The sequence below is a fragment of the Aspergillus welwitschiae genome (genome assembly GCF_003344945.1).
Source record: "Aspergillus welwitschiae strain CBS 139.54b unplaced genomic scaffold BDQ94scaffold_127, whole genome shotgun sequence".
NCBI classification, from domain to species: Eukaryota; Fungi; Ascomycota; class Eurotiomycetes; order Eurotiales; family Aspergillaceae; genus Aspergillus; species Aspergillus welwitschiae.
Genome location: NW_020798821.1, coordinates 1 through 14,352, shown reverse-complemented (window position 1 = coordinate 14,352; position 14,352 = coordinate 1). Strand labels below are relative to the sequence as shown.

At 50.1% G+C, this 14,352-nt stretch overlaps 5 protein-coding genes across 5 annotated transcripts; 4 read left to right on the top strand and 1 right to left on the bottom strand.

Moving 5' to 3' along the window:
• Positions 1–1,430: 1,430 nt before the first annotated feature.
• On the top strand, positions 1,431–1,613 carry BDQ94DRAFT_164543 (uncharacterized protein; the record flags this gene model as incomplete). The annotated part of the gene is made up of 1 exon (XM_026770041.1): positions 1,431–1,613. One exon carries the CDS (start codon positions 1,431–1,433, stop codon positions 1,611–1,613), a length of 183 nt encoding a protein of 60 aa, XP_026619392.1.
• A 1,954-nt stretch (positions 1,614–3,567) lies between these two features.
• On the top strand, positions 3,568–3,905 carry BDQ94DRAFT_155665 (uncharacterized protein). Its single transcript, XM_026768511.1, has one exon. It carries the CDS (start codon positions 3,692–3,694, stop codon positions 3,845–3,847), a length of 156 nt encoding a protein of 51 aa, XP_026619391.1. The 5' UTR covers positions 3,568–3,691; the 3' UTR covers positions 3,848–3,905.
• Positions 3,906–4,729: 824 nt separating this feature from the next.
• BDQ94DRAFT_178027 (uncharacterized protein) lies at positions 4,730–5,805 on the bottom strand (the record flags this gene model as incomplete). Its single annotated transcript, XM_026773043.1, has 3 exons — positions 4,730–5,590; positions 5,646–5,717; positions 5,767–5,805. 3 exons carry the CDS (start codon positions 5,803–5,805, stop codon positions 4,730–4,732), a joined length of 972 nt encoding a protein of 323 aa, XP_026619390.1.
• A 2,635-nt stretch (positions 5,806–8,440) lies between these two features.
• On the top strand, positions 8,441–9,373 carry BDQ94DRAFT_155662 (uncharacterized protein). Its single transcript, XM_026768510.1, has 3 exons — positions 8,441–8,683; positions 8,754–8,921; positions 8,952–9,373. Exons 1-3 carry the CDS (start codon positions 8,531–8,533, stop codon positions 9,201–9,203), a joined length of 573 nt encoding a protein of 190 aa, XP_026619389.1. The 5' UTR covers positions 8,441–8,530; the 3' UTR covers positions 9,204–9,373.
• A 1,770-nt stretch (positions 9,374–11,143) lies between these two features.
• BDQ94DRAFT_178025 (uncharacterized protein) lies at positions 11,144–13,130 on the top strand (the record flags this gene model as incomplete). Its single annotated transcript, XM_026773042.1, has 5 exons — positions 11,144–11,353; positions 11,391–11,395; positions 11,872–11,930; positions 11,987–12,454; positions 12,578–13,130. 5 exons carry the CDS (start codon positions 11,144–11,146, stop codon positions 13,042–13,044), a joined length of 1,209 nt encoding a protein of 402 aa, XP_026619388.1. The 3' UTR covers positions 13,045–13,130.
• Between the last annotated feature and the right edge of the window lie 1,222 nt (positions 13,131–14,352).

Below are 14,352 nucleotides of genomic sequence, written 5' to 3'. Positions count from 1 at the left end.
TCCAGCTTGCAGGGGCGCCAGTTTCCTGGTCGTCCAAGAGACAGGGGGAAGTAGCCACGTCTACGACACACGCGGAATACATCGGACAATACAATGCCATTCTGCATCTGCAGTGGCTCCGCACCTTTCTGGCTGAAACACAACTGTATCGGTCTCCGGTCACCAACATCATGGCTGACAACCAGTCCGCCATTGCTCTTTCTCGCAACCCGGAATTCCACAAACGGACGAAGCATTTTAACGTGAAATTTCACTATCAGCGAGCCGTGCTGGATGCAGGCGAGATTGGGCTTCAATATGTTCCAACTGAGGAACAGGCCGCAGATGGTCTCACCAAGCCACTGGGACCTACGTCCTTTGTCAAGTTTTGTAGTCTCTTAGGAATCGACGCCTCAGAGACTCCAAGGCAACATGCATAAGACAGCACAGGCGCTCTTTCCACTGCATTTTCCCAGAAAAAGTTTTTTTTTGAGTGGTTTTACCGAGGCCTGACTGCTCTGCGGAATTCCAGTATCGCCCTGCCAGCAAAGCGATCCTGAGGGGGAATGTTGTGATATGAGGCTGGTGCAGATCAGGAACCAAGCCGAACCATCGGAATTAATCCCGAAGTATGTATACGAAGAATCAACTTGATTGGAAATCAAGTTGATCTTCTCGTTGTATATATAGCCTCATGTTTCCCTCTGAATAATAATAATCAAGCTTCCTTTGAATTACAACAGTAATTCCCCCGGTAAGAGCATGCCCCCGTGCCGTGATCGAAGCCCTCTGACACTCACAACCTTCTTAGGAGCAGGAAACGGAAGTGAGCATGGAGCATCGCCTCGGGCACCAACTACATCTGATGATATCAATCGGCTGTGGCGGTTAGCATACCGTGTCTCCGGTCGCACAAGGCAGTAGGCACGAGCCGTGACGGAGACATGCTGGTAGAACTCTCCGCCAGGGTTCTTCACGGTGGGGACGGCATACCGCCGCGGCTGGTGCTTTACTAATCAGTTGCTGGGCCATCCAACCAACCGCTATCCGTCAGCGGCAATGTTCCTGCGAATCCGCTTATCACTCCGCCGGACGGTGTAACACGACTTTCGCGTTGTACTGCTCTGTAACAAGAGGAGCCATGTTTTTCGAGGCATACTGACCTTGAGTATTTGCTACTGTACAGTGTATTTGGTACAATCATAGCTATAGTATAAGTACAGAGAGCAGCAGAAACGTCGGAATTGGGCTAAGTGAGTATGCGGCTGCGTTTCTGCTCGTCCAAGTCTTTTGCAGTTTAGCGGAGACCACTTGGGAATATTCGAACCACACAAGCAAAATCGGTTGAATGGGCAGCATCAATTGATACAACCGCTTTCCGGGCGGCGTGATATTTCAGAACTCTAAGAAGAACCGTTCACGTTCGTTGCAGAAAAAAGTGAAACACAGTAATGGTTGAAGTCTGCGACAACCTGCTTTGCTGCGGGTCAAAACGCCGTGGGCTAGTTCCTCGCCCAGAGCGGTCAAATCTCAACAGGACTACAGAAAATTTGATGCTTTCCTTAATTGGGACCGACCAAGCAGACTCCATGCAGCCACTTCATATTGCCGCAAAGAGCAGAACTGCCCTTTAGTTGAAGGCGGATCTGGAACCGACGTGACCTTGACAGGCCAGCACCCTCTCAGTTAACCGATGACCTTTGCATCGGCAATTGTGGCTTTAACGGCATCGAACAGGATCAGAAGCTTGAGGTCGCTTGGACGTACCCGAAAAATCGTGCTGTCGATTAGAATGATTAGAGTTGCCATATCGGCAGGTGGCCGAACTGGAATTTCCTCGCGAAGGGGAACCGAAGAGGACCACAGCAAAAGATTTTGCTCAAGGTCAATCTCTAGCTGATCTTTCGAGATCTTCAATTTGCCCACCTGCTTGCCCCAAGGATTGGTAACTCATTTTAGAGACAAGAATTCGCCTGGCATGAGAATGACTAACCTGCAGCGCAGCGACGAGACATTACCCTCAGAAAACCCTGGCGGTTCACTGTTACTTTTTTCTACTTATGGGATTCCCGATTTCCAGACCTGCAAACAGCACAACATCCTATCTCCGCTTACGCAACCCGAAGACATCTTATGTATGCCCCTATCGTGCTGTCAGCCCCCATCAGTTGGTAAGGGATGCATCTTACGGTCATCCATAGATACGCCTGGGGTTGAGTCGCCGTTTCCCCACTATTTCTTCCGCGCGTGGAATAAACCCTCGACAACCTCACACAACGCCGCTAGTAAACCAGAGAAGTGATTCACCCTTACATCGATCACGCGGATTAATGCTGAACATAAGGCCAAGAGACGAGCGGGAGCCGAATGCTCTGCGCGTGTTGGGAGTTGGGACAAACCCATCGATATCAGAACAATCCTGAATCCAATGCATTGTGTTGAGAACATCTTGCGCATTTTGCGCGTATCACTGGGTTCTTCTTTAGAATGCCCTAAGAGGGTGAAGGTCAGATTCTAGAGAGCCTGTATCATTTTACTGTTTCACCTGCTTGCACCAAGGGTTCCTTTATCGCATCCATCGACGAATTATTTGTCTTCTGATAGCTCAAAACCTCAAGCCAGGGATTCCAGCCCCAATCGTTCCGGGCCGCGTGCAAGCTAGTTAACCTGATCGCACAAGGTTTGACCACTTTCCAGGTCGATCACCTTATACTGCCACAGGACTGTCAAGGTTACACTCGGCTCCTTGTGACTCCATGTCTAGAGTCATGGTATCGGCATTAGCGCTTATTTAGCGGTCGTGTGAAAGCAGTCCCAGGCCATTGACCTACGAATAATTCCCGTCCCATAGCATTCCAAAACACAGCTGTCATTGCCCTTAGTGAGGCGTTGATCCGTATTATCCAGACTTGAAGCTAAAGTTGGGTAAGTTCTATCTATAATACGCTACCGTGCAATGTCATAGGAGATTTTGAGCTGACGGAGAGCTATGACAAGCTGCATGAGCACATGAGGAGTCAAGGGAAGGAAAATTAGTGCCTGCACAAAGAGTGAGCTGCATCGCAGTAGAGGTTTCCGGCCCTCACGACAAAGCCCGTCGGTCAGATCTCTTCTTCGAGAACATAGTGGAAAAGTCATCCCAAATGGGGAGGATAGCAATGGGACAGTCCTGCGTTACATTGCCCGGAAATCACTGTTTTGTACCGCGCTGGTGTACCAGCTGCTAGAGAGCGAGAGCAGTCTGCCCTGTTGACCCCGAGAGAAAGGGATCAGTTGTCAAAGAGAACTTCGGCACTAGACCACATCCGACCGTCTGCGGCGTTCGCAGTTGGACAAGGAAGCTGTGCAGTTGATCACAGTTACTTCTCTGGTTCGGTGAAGTGGGTCTTCACGTCCGTGAGTGGGACGCGAGGTGTCTGTCCCGGCCTCTCCCCCTGCTGGCAACAACCTCAGCCAATGTGATCGGCATATCCTTGTGTGACATGGGAGCTGAATCGCAGTTAGCGCTGCCTTGCGACGCAACAAGTTCGTGACCAGTCCATTGCCATTTATCTTCTCAAACCCATTTTCAGATTAGTCCTGTGGGAAGGGTGCATTGCTGGAGACCTTTGTTTTCCCAATACCACACCACCCCACGCAGTTACCACAGTCGCGCTGCCCGTCTCCCCGCCCCCTTCAGGGTTACCAGATAAGGTGGGAATGGGAGGCCTTTATGCCACGCAACGCCGTGATAACGCCTATAGTTCTCAACATTAAGTTATGTGGAGCACTTTGCGTGTCTGTACCTAATTTTGAACCCATTACTGCAGCATGGAGGTTTTTACGAAAGGGTCTAGGTAGGCTAAGACTGAGCCAGTGGAGTCTCTAGACATGCTCGATTATCCTTGTCTTGCTTTATAGTCTTCTGGGCTTTTCAAACAGAGTTGTTTTGTCTTATCCTCTTTCTTTCAATCTCTCTCTGGCCCCCTTTCTTTTTCCCGCCCGTAGTCTATTTGCTTCAGCGAATGTTTGCTCTTTCAGTGTTGCTTGTCGTAGCTATCCTGTCGTTCTTTTCCTTCCCAAACCTTGAGGAATATCGTGCTACATGATGGCCCTTGGTTTGGGCCAAGATGGCACGGATGTCCAACCTAGCTTCATCCTCTGTTCGTCAGCCATGTCTTCAACACCCGAGTAGACCTTATTAGGCAGTCCCATGTTTACACAACGGTATACCAACAGAATCGCTAAGACGAAGCAAGCAATTGCCGCTTACTGCGACTTTTGAACCATGAAAATATCGCGGGCAAGGCTCAACCAGTAACCAGCAGGTACTGATACCTCGACATCCATCCACTTCACTCACCAGCAGGTAATCCAACATATTCGGACCCACGGACGGCTCCCGTTGATACGCCTTGATCCTGGATATCCCACTGCGGTGCTATCTTCATTCCTTGATACAGTGGTCGAGTGAAGTATTCCCCAATCCTGAGGCAACTACCGCAGTGCTTCTGCGCTCGTTCATACGGTCTGCTTGGGGTTGGATTTCCACAAACGATGAATTATTAGATTCGTCAACCATAAGCGGGAGCGGTGTAGGCACTCCCTCAGTCCTCTAAGCTCCGCGCATCTCCCTATCTAAGCTTCAGGAGTGTCTTTGTATCGCCGTCAACTTGCATGCAAAGTACTTCTCTGTCGCCTCCCCGATCGGCTGGTCAGCGCCCGTCAACTCTCGGGGCAGAGTCTGGACGAAACCCCTCTTGGACGTAGCCTATGCGGGAAAGCTATCCAATCTGAATATCTGCTCAATCACTTCGGGCTCTGAATCCTTGTTCTCTAGGCCGGTGGCAATGTCGTCCACATTGATCGCAATACTGGTTGACGTTGGAGTACTGGAAACAAATAGTCCTGCGAGAACCTCGCTCTCATCAAGATGATCATGCAGATCAGGTGTGACAGGCACCAGCCCATTCAAGCTGTGGTAAAGGTCATTGCTTGGGGTTGCAATGGGAGCCCCTAGACCTGCGGGCGAGTCAGGACAGGCCATTGGAACTAACTCAGCCAACCATGCCTCCCAGAACTCAGTCGACGTATATGGTTGTAAGTCCAAGCCCGTACTGTTATCCAATTGAGGAGTCAACTGTGATAGCAGCGAAGAATCATCTCCTGGCGTAAGTGAGTGCAGACCCGAGTCTTCCATAGTGTCAACCATTGCCATCGATGTCTCGAAACCCTGAGATTGAGAGATTTGAGGCGCCAATTCCATTTCATTATTTAACATATTCCCATAGAAGTCTTCTGGAAAGATAGCGGCAAGGTCGCTAGGTGAGATAGCCATGTTCAGGAAATCTGTCTCCACTTGGCCTGTCTGAAGACCATCCACTCGATCTAGAAGGCTCTTTGCGCGTGCGGTCGTGTGCTCCGCGCCTTCTCTCTCTATATATGATGGATTAGCGGACGACGGCATGTCAACGCTATTGTATGTAGGCGAGGGCTTCGAGCGGAATGGCAGCAACTCGTCCTGGTCGCCGGGGCGAAGTAAGTTTGAGACATAACGGATGACCTGGCGAAGATTGGTCGAATCACTCCTTCCTTGTGCTGATGTCCGCCAAACCACGTTAATCAACTCGAGCTAGAGAACGTTTAGTCTGGGAATTGATCTAATATTATAGAGGATTATCTGTTACCACAGATTCGGTCACACTTTCCCGACTTCCCTGGTCGTTATGCAGTTCATCCAGAGCTCGGTTGAAAGCCCGCTGCTGTTGAATTAGTGATATTCACAACATCCAGTATAGCTGTAGTCACCGTTTTGTCCTCGATTTCTCGCATCAGTTCAGCCTGCATTGTCTCTTGATTTGCTAAAGTCGGGACTCAAGAAGGGGTTCCCAGTACGAGATGTCTCCAAGCCCAGTGAGGAACAAGCCGTCACTGAACAGACGGAATGATAAAGCCGGGGAAAACATCTTCCCACACGGTCGTTGACCCGGAGATACGGTTCATCTCACAATGCGTGAGGACCCCTGTCAAAGCAACCCATTAGTGCAAACCTGTTCATCGGTACTTTCTCCTATCGAACAGGGGTTCGACGGTTCTGACTCAAATGCTCCCTCCCACGAGAGTCAAAGGTAGACAGGGTCTTGTTCGATTAACGTGCCAACTATTTGCAGTGATTTCTGACTGTCCAGCGGTCCTATATGATCTAACCGTAGAGTTGAGGAGAGCCGAGACGGTCCCAACGTGATCTGGCCTTACTACGTGCGGCCGTCAGTCTAATCCTTGTAAATGTCCAGTAAAAGTGAGCCCATATTAATTCGAGACCGATATGTCTGGCTGTTGCGACCCATCAGACACATCGGATCCTACTGGGCTGACTGTCTTCGCATGTCTGGGCCCGTCAGAGCGATATTTTGGACTATCACAACCACACTCAAGCTGTGTCTGACTCAATGCAACTGTAGGGCCAATCTAGACTTCTCGTTACGTGTTGTCTGGGGCAAGGATGAACTTCCCGGACTGGTTCAGGTTCATCTTTCCTTGCAAGTATAGAGATGAGTCGGATCGCTCCAACAGGCGGAGGCTAAGATCAGCCCGTAGGCACGCACTTTCAAAGCAACCTGCCAAAACGAGGAAGAGGTTTTGACCGGGTGATGTGGGTCTCTCCAATCAGAGATTAAACATTCTGGGTAGCATTTAAACCAGGAGATCTAGGCCCACCCACTTCCGGAACCTCCATCGGAGGACCCACAGTAATATAAGAGGCGGGACAGGGGTTCGAGGAAAAGAAGCGTTGCGCTCGGCGATCAATGCAGTTGCTGTTGTATTTTTTATCTATTCTACCGTACACGAGTTGCAGGATCGGATTTGTTACGATGATTTATGTTGACTGAAGATGATAGGTTCATACTCCATGAGTGCGCAGAGACGTTGCCGCCCTGCAAACTGAGTTCAAGTAGCCAAGGTATGTCCGGAATTTGCATTAGCTTCTCTATAGTTCCTTGTATTCCATGCTTTGTATTTCGTGCGTGGTGGTAGTTAATCACAGTAATCCAGGGCATCCATAGAATCGGTCACATGTCGGCTGACGGGGTGGCGGTGAAGACCGTAACGTATACCACGATCGCGCGGCCCTCATGGTCGAGCGGTCCATCCAATAATGCCATACAAAAGGCACTCTTTTTTGAACTAGAATATTTCAACCACTAGAAGAGTTCAAGACTTCATAATGGATTTACAGTTTACAAACATAATACGATTGATTTTAATATTTTTTTCATAGATTTATCGCTGCTTAAAATAGCTGGTAATACATAATACATGTTTTACATGTATTTTAATATATTCGATATATTTGATATACAGAAGGTGTTTATAATATTTAGGAGTATATTTTGTGCCTGAATAATGAGGCAGCAAAGCAAGACCTGGGCAACTCCGGAATATGGGAAACCGGGAGCCCGGTGGCTCGCAAACGGGGCAAATCATCCGACGAGACTACCGATCTAGCTTTCGTGGTGAGTTTTGTTGTACCGGTAACAAGTGTAAGTAGGGTTGACTTGTATTCGGCTGACGCAGAAATCCCTGCTTGCGCTTGCTGATGCTAGCTGGTCAGTTTATTACACACAAAATGCCCGTCATTCAGACGGCTTCTCGCCGTGCTTCAAAACCCGGATTCCCAATCCTGCTTTGACTTTGGCGCAGCAGGATTCGGCTCCATGCTGAGGAATTGAGCAGGCCGAATGTGGCATGCGTCTTTAAGCATGTGATGATCGCCTTCTGAGGTCCCTGATCGCGGTCAAGTAATTTGCGATACCGTCTTCTCCGGCCGATCTCTGCGGGCATTAATTTGTTCGAAAACGTGAGATTGCCCGGGCGGGCGCGCGTCATTTGATCTCCTTCTAGTTAGTTGATCGTTGTGGCCTTGAGTCAGCAACATTTGCTGGGGCCGGCTCGGCAAGGCCCGGATCTAGTCCTTTTCGGGAAATTATTGCAGGGGTTCAACTTGATGTCCGCCTGGGGAATCCGAATGAGCACCGAAGGAATATTTATGTCCTCGGGTTTCGACCTCTGGGCTTAGGGCATGAAGCAGAGAGGCAAGCATTTGGATGTACTGGAGCTTGTATATGATACTACCCTAGATTACTACAAAACTAAGCCTTGTCGCTCGTGATTCTTATTTATGCCTACCAATAATCTTCTGTACATGAACCGTCAGATATATATATATCCGGGATATATACAAGCACTATCAACTCGAGAGCGTTGAGTGGAATTGACTTTTTGACCAGCCAGGAGACATGAACGTATTTACAGAGCTGCCAATATCGGACAATCAAGCTACTCCATGAGCTGAGTTAATGATGTAGTAGAGGGGCGAAATTGATCATGTGCCAAAATAACCAATGGGCGGTTAGCCCTAACCTGCTTTGGCTAACCTTGTTGCTTAAAACCCACCTTCCATAGCCAATGGCGCTCACTCCCTCTCGCAGGCATTTAAATTTCTCCAGCTAGTTTCTCCTTCAGCACGGTACATACGCAGTTGTTTCTTTACGAGTTCTGTTGTCATCGGGAAATGCCAAAGTCAGAACCGCGGGCGGGCATCCGCGCAAATACCCGGAAGATCGAGAGTCGCAGTACCGCTTCCGACCCACGATCCATCCAAAGACTGGAGCCCGTAATGCGTTCTCCCCAGCAGCCTCTGCGGTCCCGTCGACGCCCATCCACGGTAAGCCTTCACGTACGGTTGCAAGTCCCGGATCGTTCCGCTGACTCCACGTACCTACTAGCTGGTATAGGTACCTGGCTCTGGTTCACGAGACCCTCCTTCTGCCCCATCGTTGGAGAACCACGAGGCATGTTTGGCTACCGTCGAAACCCTGGAGCAGGAATTTGAAGCGTTGGAGAGGGACAAGAAGACCCTGTCGGAGCGCCTTCGAGTCGTCGGGAGTAAGAAGCAGAAGCTGGTGAACGACCAGCATCGGTGAAAACAACAGCTTTCCGAGCGACAAAATACTCAACAATTGGTGCTTGAAATGCAGCATACCGTCACGAATTGGCACCAGCGGCTTTGGAGCCCTGCTGGTTTACCGGAAAATGCGGACCCTGCCGCCTTGAGAACTGCTCTACCGGCAACGACAGTGGCGCCGGATATGTGGACTATACAGGAGGACGGAGGGGTTTCATTTGACAACAACCATGACATTGCACCCGGCTCTGATGACTTTACGCAGCTTCTTCAATTCTAATTTCTCTGCCGTAGTAATCGATATTCTTTCTGGGGCGAATGCGCACACGTATACCGATCAATGATGGCGGTGCCTATCGTGGCAAGCAATGCATATTGACGCTCGCTGGAAGCGGCTTAGGAACGTCTGATGTATAAAATTGCCTCCTGGGTGTGCAGATGGACTGGGTGATGCTGGGGTGGGTAAACTGTCTCTTGTATAGCGGGCAGGCCTGCTCCACGGACAAACAATCTCGCTCGGCAGCAGTACTCGACACCTAATTCACGATCTTGTCCGCCTATCAGCAAACGGAGCATGGGCCAGGTTTCACGCGGTCGGATCCAGGAAAAGAATAACCAACGAACGTCTAACGTCCGAGCCCGATGAATAAGGGGTCCTCGGAGGTGCCAATGAAGGAAGACTCGTCCTAGTCGGTCTTCTGCGTGTCTGCACGCATACACTCAATCCAAACCTCGCACCTTTTCCCCGGGCACCCCCGTATCCCCTAAATAAAAGTTGCATAGATTATACCAACCCAATGAATGAAAGGGCATCACCGTCGTAGCAGCTAGCACTGATGACCGTGTTCTTCGGATAAAACTCTACTCTCTCACATATTCGTGGGCTGTTGGGAGGCGTCTTAGAGCGGAAATCGACAAGTAGACTCTCGGAGCCTGCGCGAGTTGGTAAATGATAGTTTCTTTTTCACATATGTGTTTCTGTATGCATACATGAGTCCGTTTTCCGAATTTGGCGTTGCGTTCGGAGTCTTTCTCCAAGGTCAGCCAGTGTTCTCCCCCTTACGCTTGGTCTACTTTATTGAACGATGATCTTGTCAGTGAGCACTCGACAGGACCACTCCCTGCAGAGGAGAGAACCAATCCCAAAAGCATTGGATCGAACTCAGATGGCCTTGGACCATTGCAGTGCTGCTTCGATCTGGTAGCAGTAGACATCCTATCCCCAGACGGCTCCTGCCGAGCATGACTCCACAGGCACTCAGCCTTGTTTCCCTGTCGCCACGGGGCAACCAGGGATAACTGACTCTCCCAGCTTCGTTTCCCAATCTACCACAGCCCCTGGACTTGAAGCCGTCAACGGTCAGTCTGCTGTACTGATACTGTCTGTTCCGTATGAGCTGTGTAGAGTTTACGGGGAATGGTTTATGGAAGGGACGCTGCGGGTTGCGATGGGAGGCCAGTAAGTAACATATACGGCTTTTGCGGCAAGTTCCGGCAGCCTCAGATGTGACGATCTCATGCATAATTATTCTCAGTTCTTCGTACAGTGCGTGCGTACGGTAACTCAGAGGCCCGTGTTTGGGTACTGAGCAATGACTTCCAGGAGACCATGTCCGCACCGAAGGCCATAGCACCTCATTCTCCTGCGGACGACTGTTCACCGCGACCACGTAGGGAGGCATAGCCCAGGGGTTGCATGAGCCACAAATCCCCCCGGAACACAGCCCCAGCTCCAAAAAACTGTTTGTGTGCCCCTGGGAGCCAGCATATTGCTCTTATGAGCGACGCCGCTCCCCTGATTGCTGTCACTCGTCACAGGAACGGGAAACCGTTTCCTGCCTATTTGGAAGATCACTTTGGCTGTTACCGAGCAGATTGTACAGCAGACTGACAGGATGGGGAAAAGATGTGCACTTATATAATTCAAGAAGAGAGTGTATTGATGATGCCCAGCATTCTTCATGCGTCATTCTATCATACAATGTTGCTGCTGCGTGATTTGAGTCTGCTGTTAAACCAAGGCTATATAAAGGTGAACGACAGGCCGCTAATTGCGAACACAAAAAAACCCAGACCATGGTCTTTTGGGCGAGTTCTAATTTACTCACGAGTCATAACGTTTTTTTTTTTTTTTTTTTTTTTTTTTTTTTTTTTTTTTTTCTTTTTTTTTTTTTTTTTTTTTTTGCATCAGTGCTCGGACCAACAAGCCATCTTTGACTCATGGACGAACAGCGGCCACTGCCTCCGCTGGAGGAGATATATACTCAAGTGTCAAGACACGCGTTGGGAAACAACGAACAGCTTGGTGCAGCTGCGACCGCAGCGGAAGCCTTTGTCTCGGTTGCGGCCCCGGTCCGTCAGCAGCGAGAGGACACCAATGCCACCGAGCCTGTCGTGGAACACCGAACGTCTTTAAACGTGCCTACTGAGGTATTTTCATAATTTACTCTCTTCTACTACAATGCAGCAGCTGTCTGCTGATTGAGCATTAGCTGATGAAAGGATAGCAGCGCTTCTTAGACCATCCTTGTGGGAGGTGTCATCGCTTGAAGATAAACGTGCGCAAAATCCAAGAATTGATACTATGGCAGCATTATCGGTGGACAGCGTCTTTAACTAATACTGCGTATTAGCGTTCTCGCATCTGGCCCTGTGAAAGGTGCCATGAAAGCGGAAACGACTGTGTTCCCTTCGTTCGACCGTTTCGATATCACTTGAACACATTTCGTATTAAGGTAAGTGTATGTTCCACCCTCCTCAATATGAAGTGTAACTACCACCGTTTGCTAAGTGAGCATTAGCTGATGGAAGGATAACAGCACAGAGTGGATCGAGCTTGTGAGACGTGTCATCGTCGAAAAGTCAAGGTGCGCAGAATCACCAGGAACTGGAAGAGTATGAAGAGAAATCGGTGAGCAGCGCGTATGACTAACGTAACGGGCTATTAGTGTTCCCACACCTTACCCTGCGAAGCGTGCCAGAAAAGCGGGAGTACTTGCGTTCCGCGGTCAGTTCGAGAGAGCGTGAACCATCGTACTAGGATGTCTACCGAACCACGCACAGCGAGGTCGCCAGTCAGCAGGGTTCATCCTGACCAGCCCTCTAGTGACACCTCAAGAGCATATGAGGTTCACGCCAGCGCATCTATGGAGGGACACCGATGGAGCGTGTCCGATATGGGCCGCGCTTCAGATGTCGCCGTCCCAAGAAACAGTGGTGCTAAACGAGGCTCACCCATTACGTGCCCTGCAGACGTTACTGCTCGTGGGGAAAGGTATGAGGTTATCGATGATGAGAACAGCACTCTCCCATCCGAAACTGGCGTAAATGCAGGCTGGGGACCCCCGCTTAGCGCAATCGCACTCCCGAACTCGTATATGTCCGCAGACAACTCGACAGAGGATCATACAGCAGATGCATGGTACTCGATGCCGTGGGCTACGGAGCCATACTCGTGGGAGACTTTGCCTGCATCTTTCTGGGGTTGGACCTGGTCTCAAGCCGACAATGTGGCCCCCTCCGAGACCGACGGTTCTTTACACTCGTCTATTCCTGCACCGCAGGCGGCAGGGTGGCCCTTTGGAGGCGAGGCTGAACAGCCTCAGCATCCGAGCAGAAGCGGCGTCATACCCTTCTGGGGAGACCACTCACAAGAGCTGTACCCTCCGGGTCCCTCCTTTGATCCACAGGAGGCTATTCCCTCGTCTGATGCACTCGGGATCTCTTCTATCATAGAAACTGCGCCACCGAGCTTTCCTCGCTTGCAGCATGTTAAGGACGGCAGCTTGGCGCTCCCGGCTGAGTCTCCAATGCTATCGCCTCCCTGGGATCCATTGACGCCTGTTTCCGCAGCACTGCCTATGACGGACTTCCACCGCCACAGCTTGCATCAACAACCATTCGCGCCCATCCCTGTTCGGAACATCGAGTCGACAGTACCCCCATGGCTACCGACTATGGTGGATTACCAGGGGAGTGAAGTCATCCCGTTCGATAACGTCGGTGCCAACAGACAGGAGTCATCGTGTCATGTCACGGCGCCGGAAGGCCAGGTCGAGCATCGTCACTCGACCTCGGTATGTGGCTTCAATGCTCACAAGAAACGGGAACCGCTTGCGTAGTAGGAACGCGGAAACTTGCTTGTCTATATGTCCATGAATTATGATACAATGTCGTTCATGATAGGTTGGTGCTTTTTTACAAATGGTTCCCTAGATCACATTTTACTATGTATTACTGTGAGATGTCAATGAATGAATAGAACAGCAGTGAATGACTCGCGGACATCTGCTTCAAACTTAGTTGCCACAAATGCAAATAATCTCGTCGCACAGGACACTTTAATGGGGGCAGGCGCTCCTAATACTGTATCCCTGAATTGGATCCCGTGGAAACATTCTGTGTGATCCGCCGGCTGGAGTCTTGCCTTTGAACTCTTGTTACAGCAAATTGTCTATCCCTGGACGCAAAACTGCACGGACTTCGAGGAGACTGTATTTTATTTTTCTTTATATACCTTATTTGCATTTCATATGTTTGCTCCGCAGTGGAGTGTCTGAAGTTTTCCGTACAGTACAAGGGTCTGTAAAATTACTAGCTTGCTCCCATAGCTGATTCGAGTTCAAGCGGTGCTTCTGTACTGTAGAGCGGCATACGTAGCGGTCGGACACAATCCCATTTCCACGTAATCCAACCTTTGTCAGCATAATGTAGAGCTAGAGTAAGATGAAATGGTGATTTTCCATAAGCCACCATGGTAAAAAGGCCGTCAAAATCTAAACCTGTCGGACAGAAGCAGAAGCTCGCTAAATACCCATTTACTGCTCCTATAGATTACCTTTCATGCACCTCATGTTTCTGATGCCCCGACATGGGATTAGAAGGGCTAATAGGACCCAGCGTTTTCCGGACTTGACCTCGTGGTTAAACGGGCAAATGCACGTGCCGGCCATATATTTGACCTTCTCACCATCTCCAACTACAACAGGAGAGCCGCGGAGGTCAACCATCAAGAATGAAAGTATGTAGCATCTGGGTGTACCGGTGGCCCAAGGCCGACGCCGTGAAAATGCTTATAGGCCAACATCTCCCATCTCCAATCTGCCAGGTCCAACTTCCGCTCCCCCAGAGACAATGCCTCCAGCCCTCTCAGACCTGTATGAACAGGCCAGCCAAATCCATTCCGTTGATTGGTACGGAATATGGATTGCTATTTTGCTGGGCGTCTGGCTGATCGCGCGGCTGGCGCACCGGCTTGGTCGATGGACTGTCCAACGCCCGATCGCGGTCTCCCTTGGGCGGCGCATCGGCTATGAGTTGCCGTGGCTCGCCCCGACCATTGACATATCCACCGCATTCGAGGTCATTTTGGTCGGGGTGCTCCTGGGCGCCAACATTGTCCTCCTACTCGTGTCCGCCCATGGCTGGGC

What these genes read in the sequence shown, in the direction of transcription:
- BDQ94DRAFT_155665 (XM_026768511.1), top strand. Translation starts at nt 3,692, where the DNA reads ATGCCACGCAACGCCGTGATAACGCCTATAGTTCTCAACATTAAGTTA.
- BDQ94DRAFT_155662 (XM_026768510.1), top strand. Translation starts at nt 8,531, where the DNA reads ATGCCAAAGTCAGAACCGCGGGCGGGCATCCGCGCAAATACCCGGAAG. An exon ending in CCCGTCGACGCCCATCCACG is followed by an intron (nt 8,684 to 8,753) that starts GTAAGCCTTCAC and finishes TAGCTGGTATAG; the next exon opens with GTACCTGGCTCTGGTTCACG. An exon ending in GGAGTAAGAAGCAGAAGCTG is followed by an intron (nt 8,922 to 8,951) that starts GTGAACGACCAG and finishes TGAAAACAACAG; the next exon opens with CTTTCCGAGCGACAAAATAC.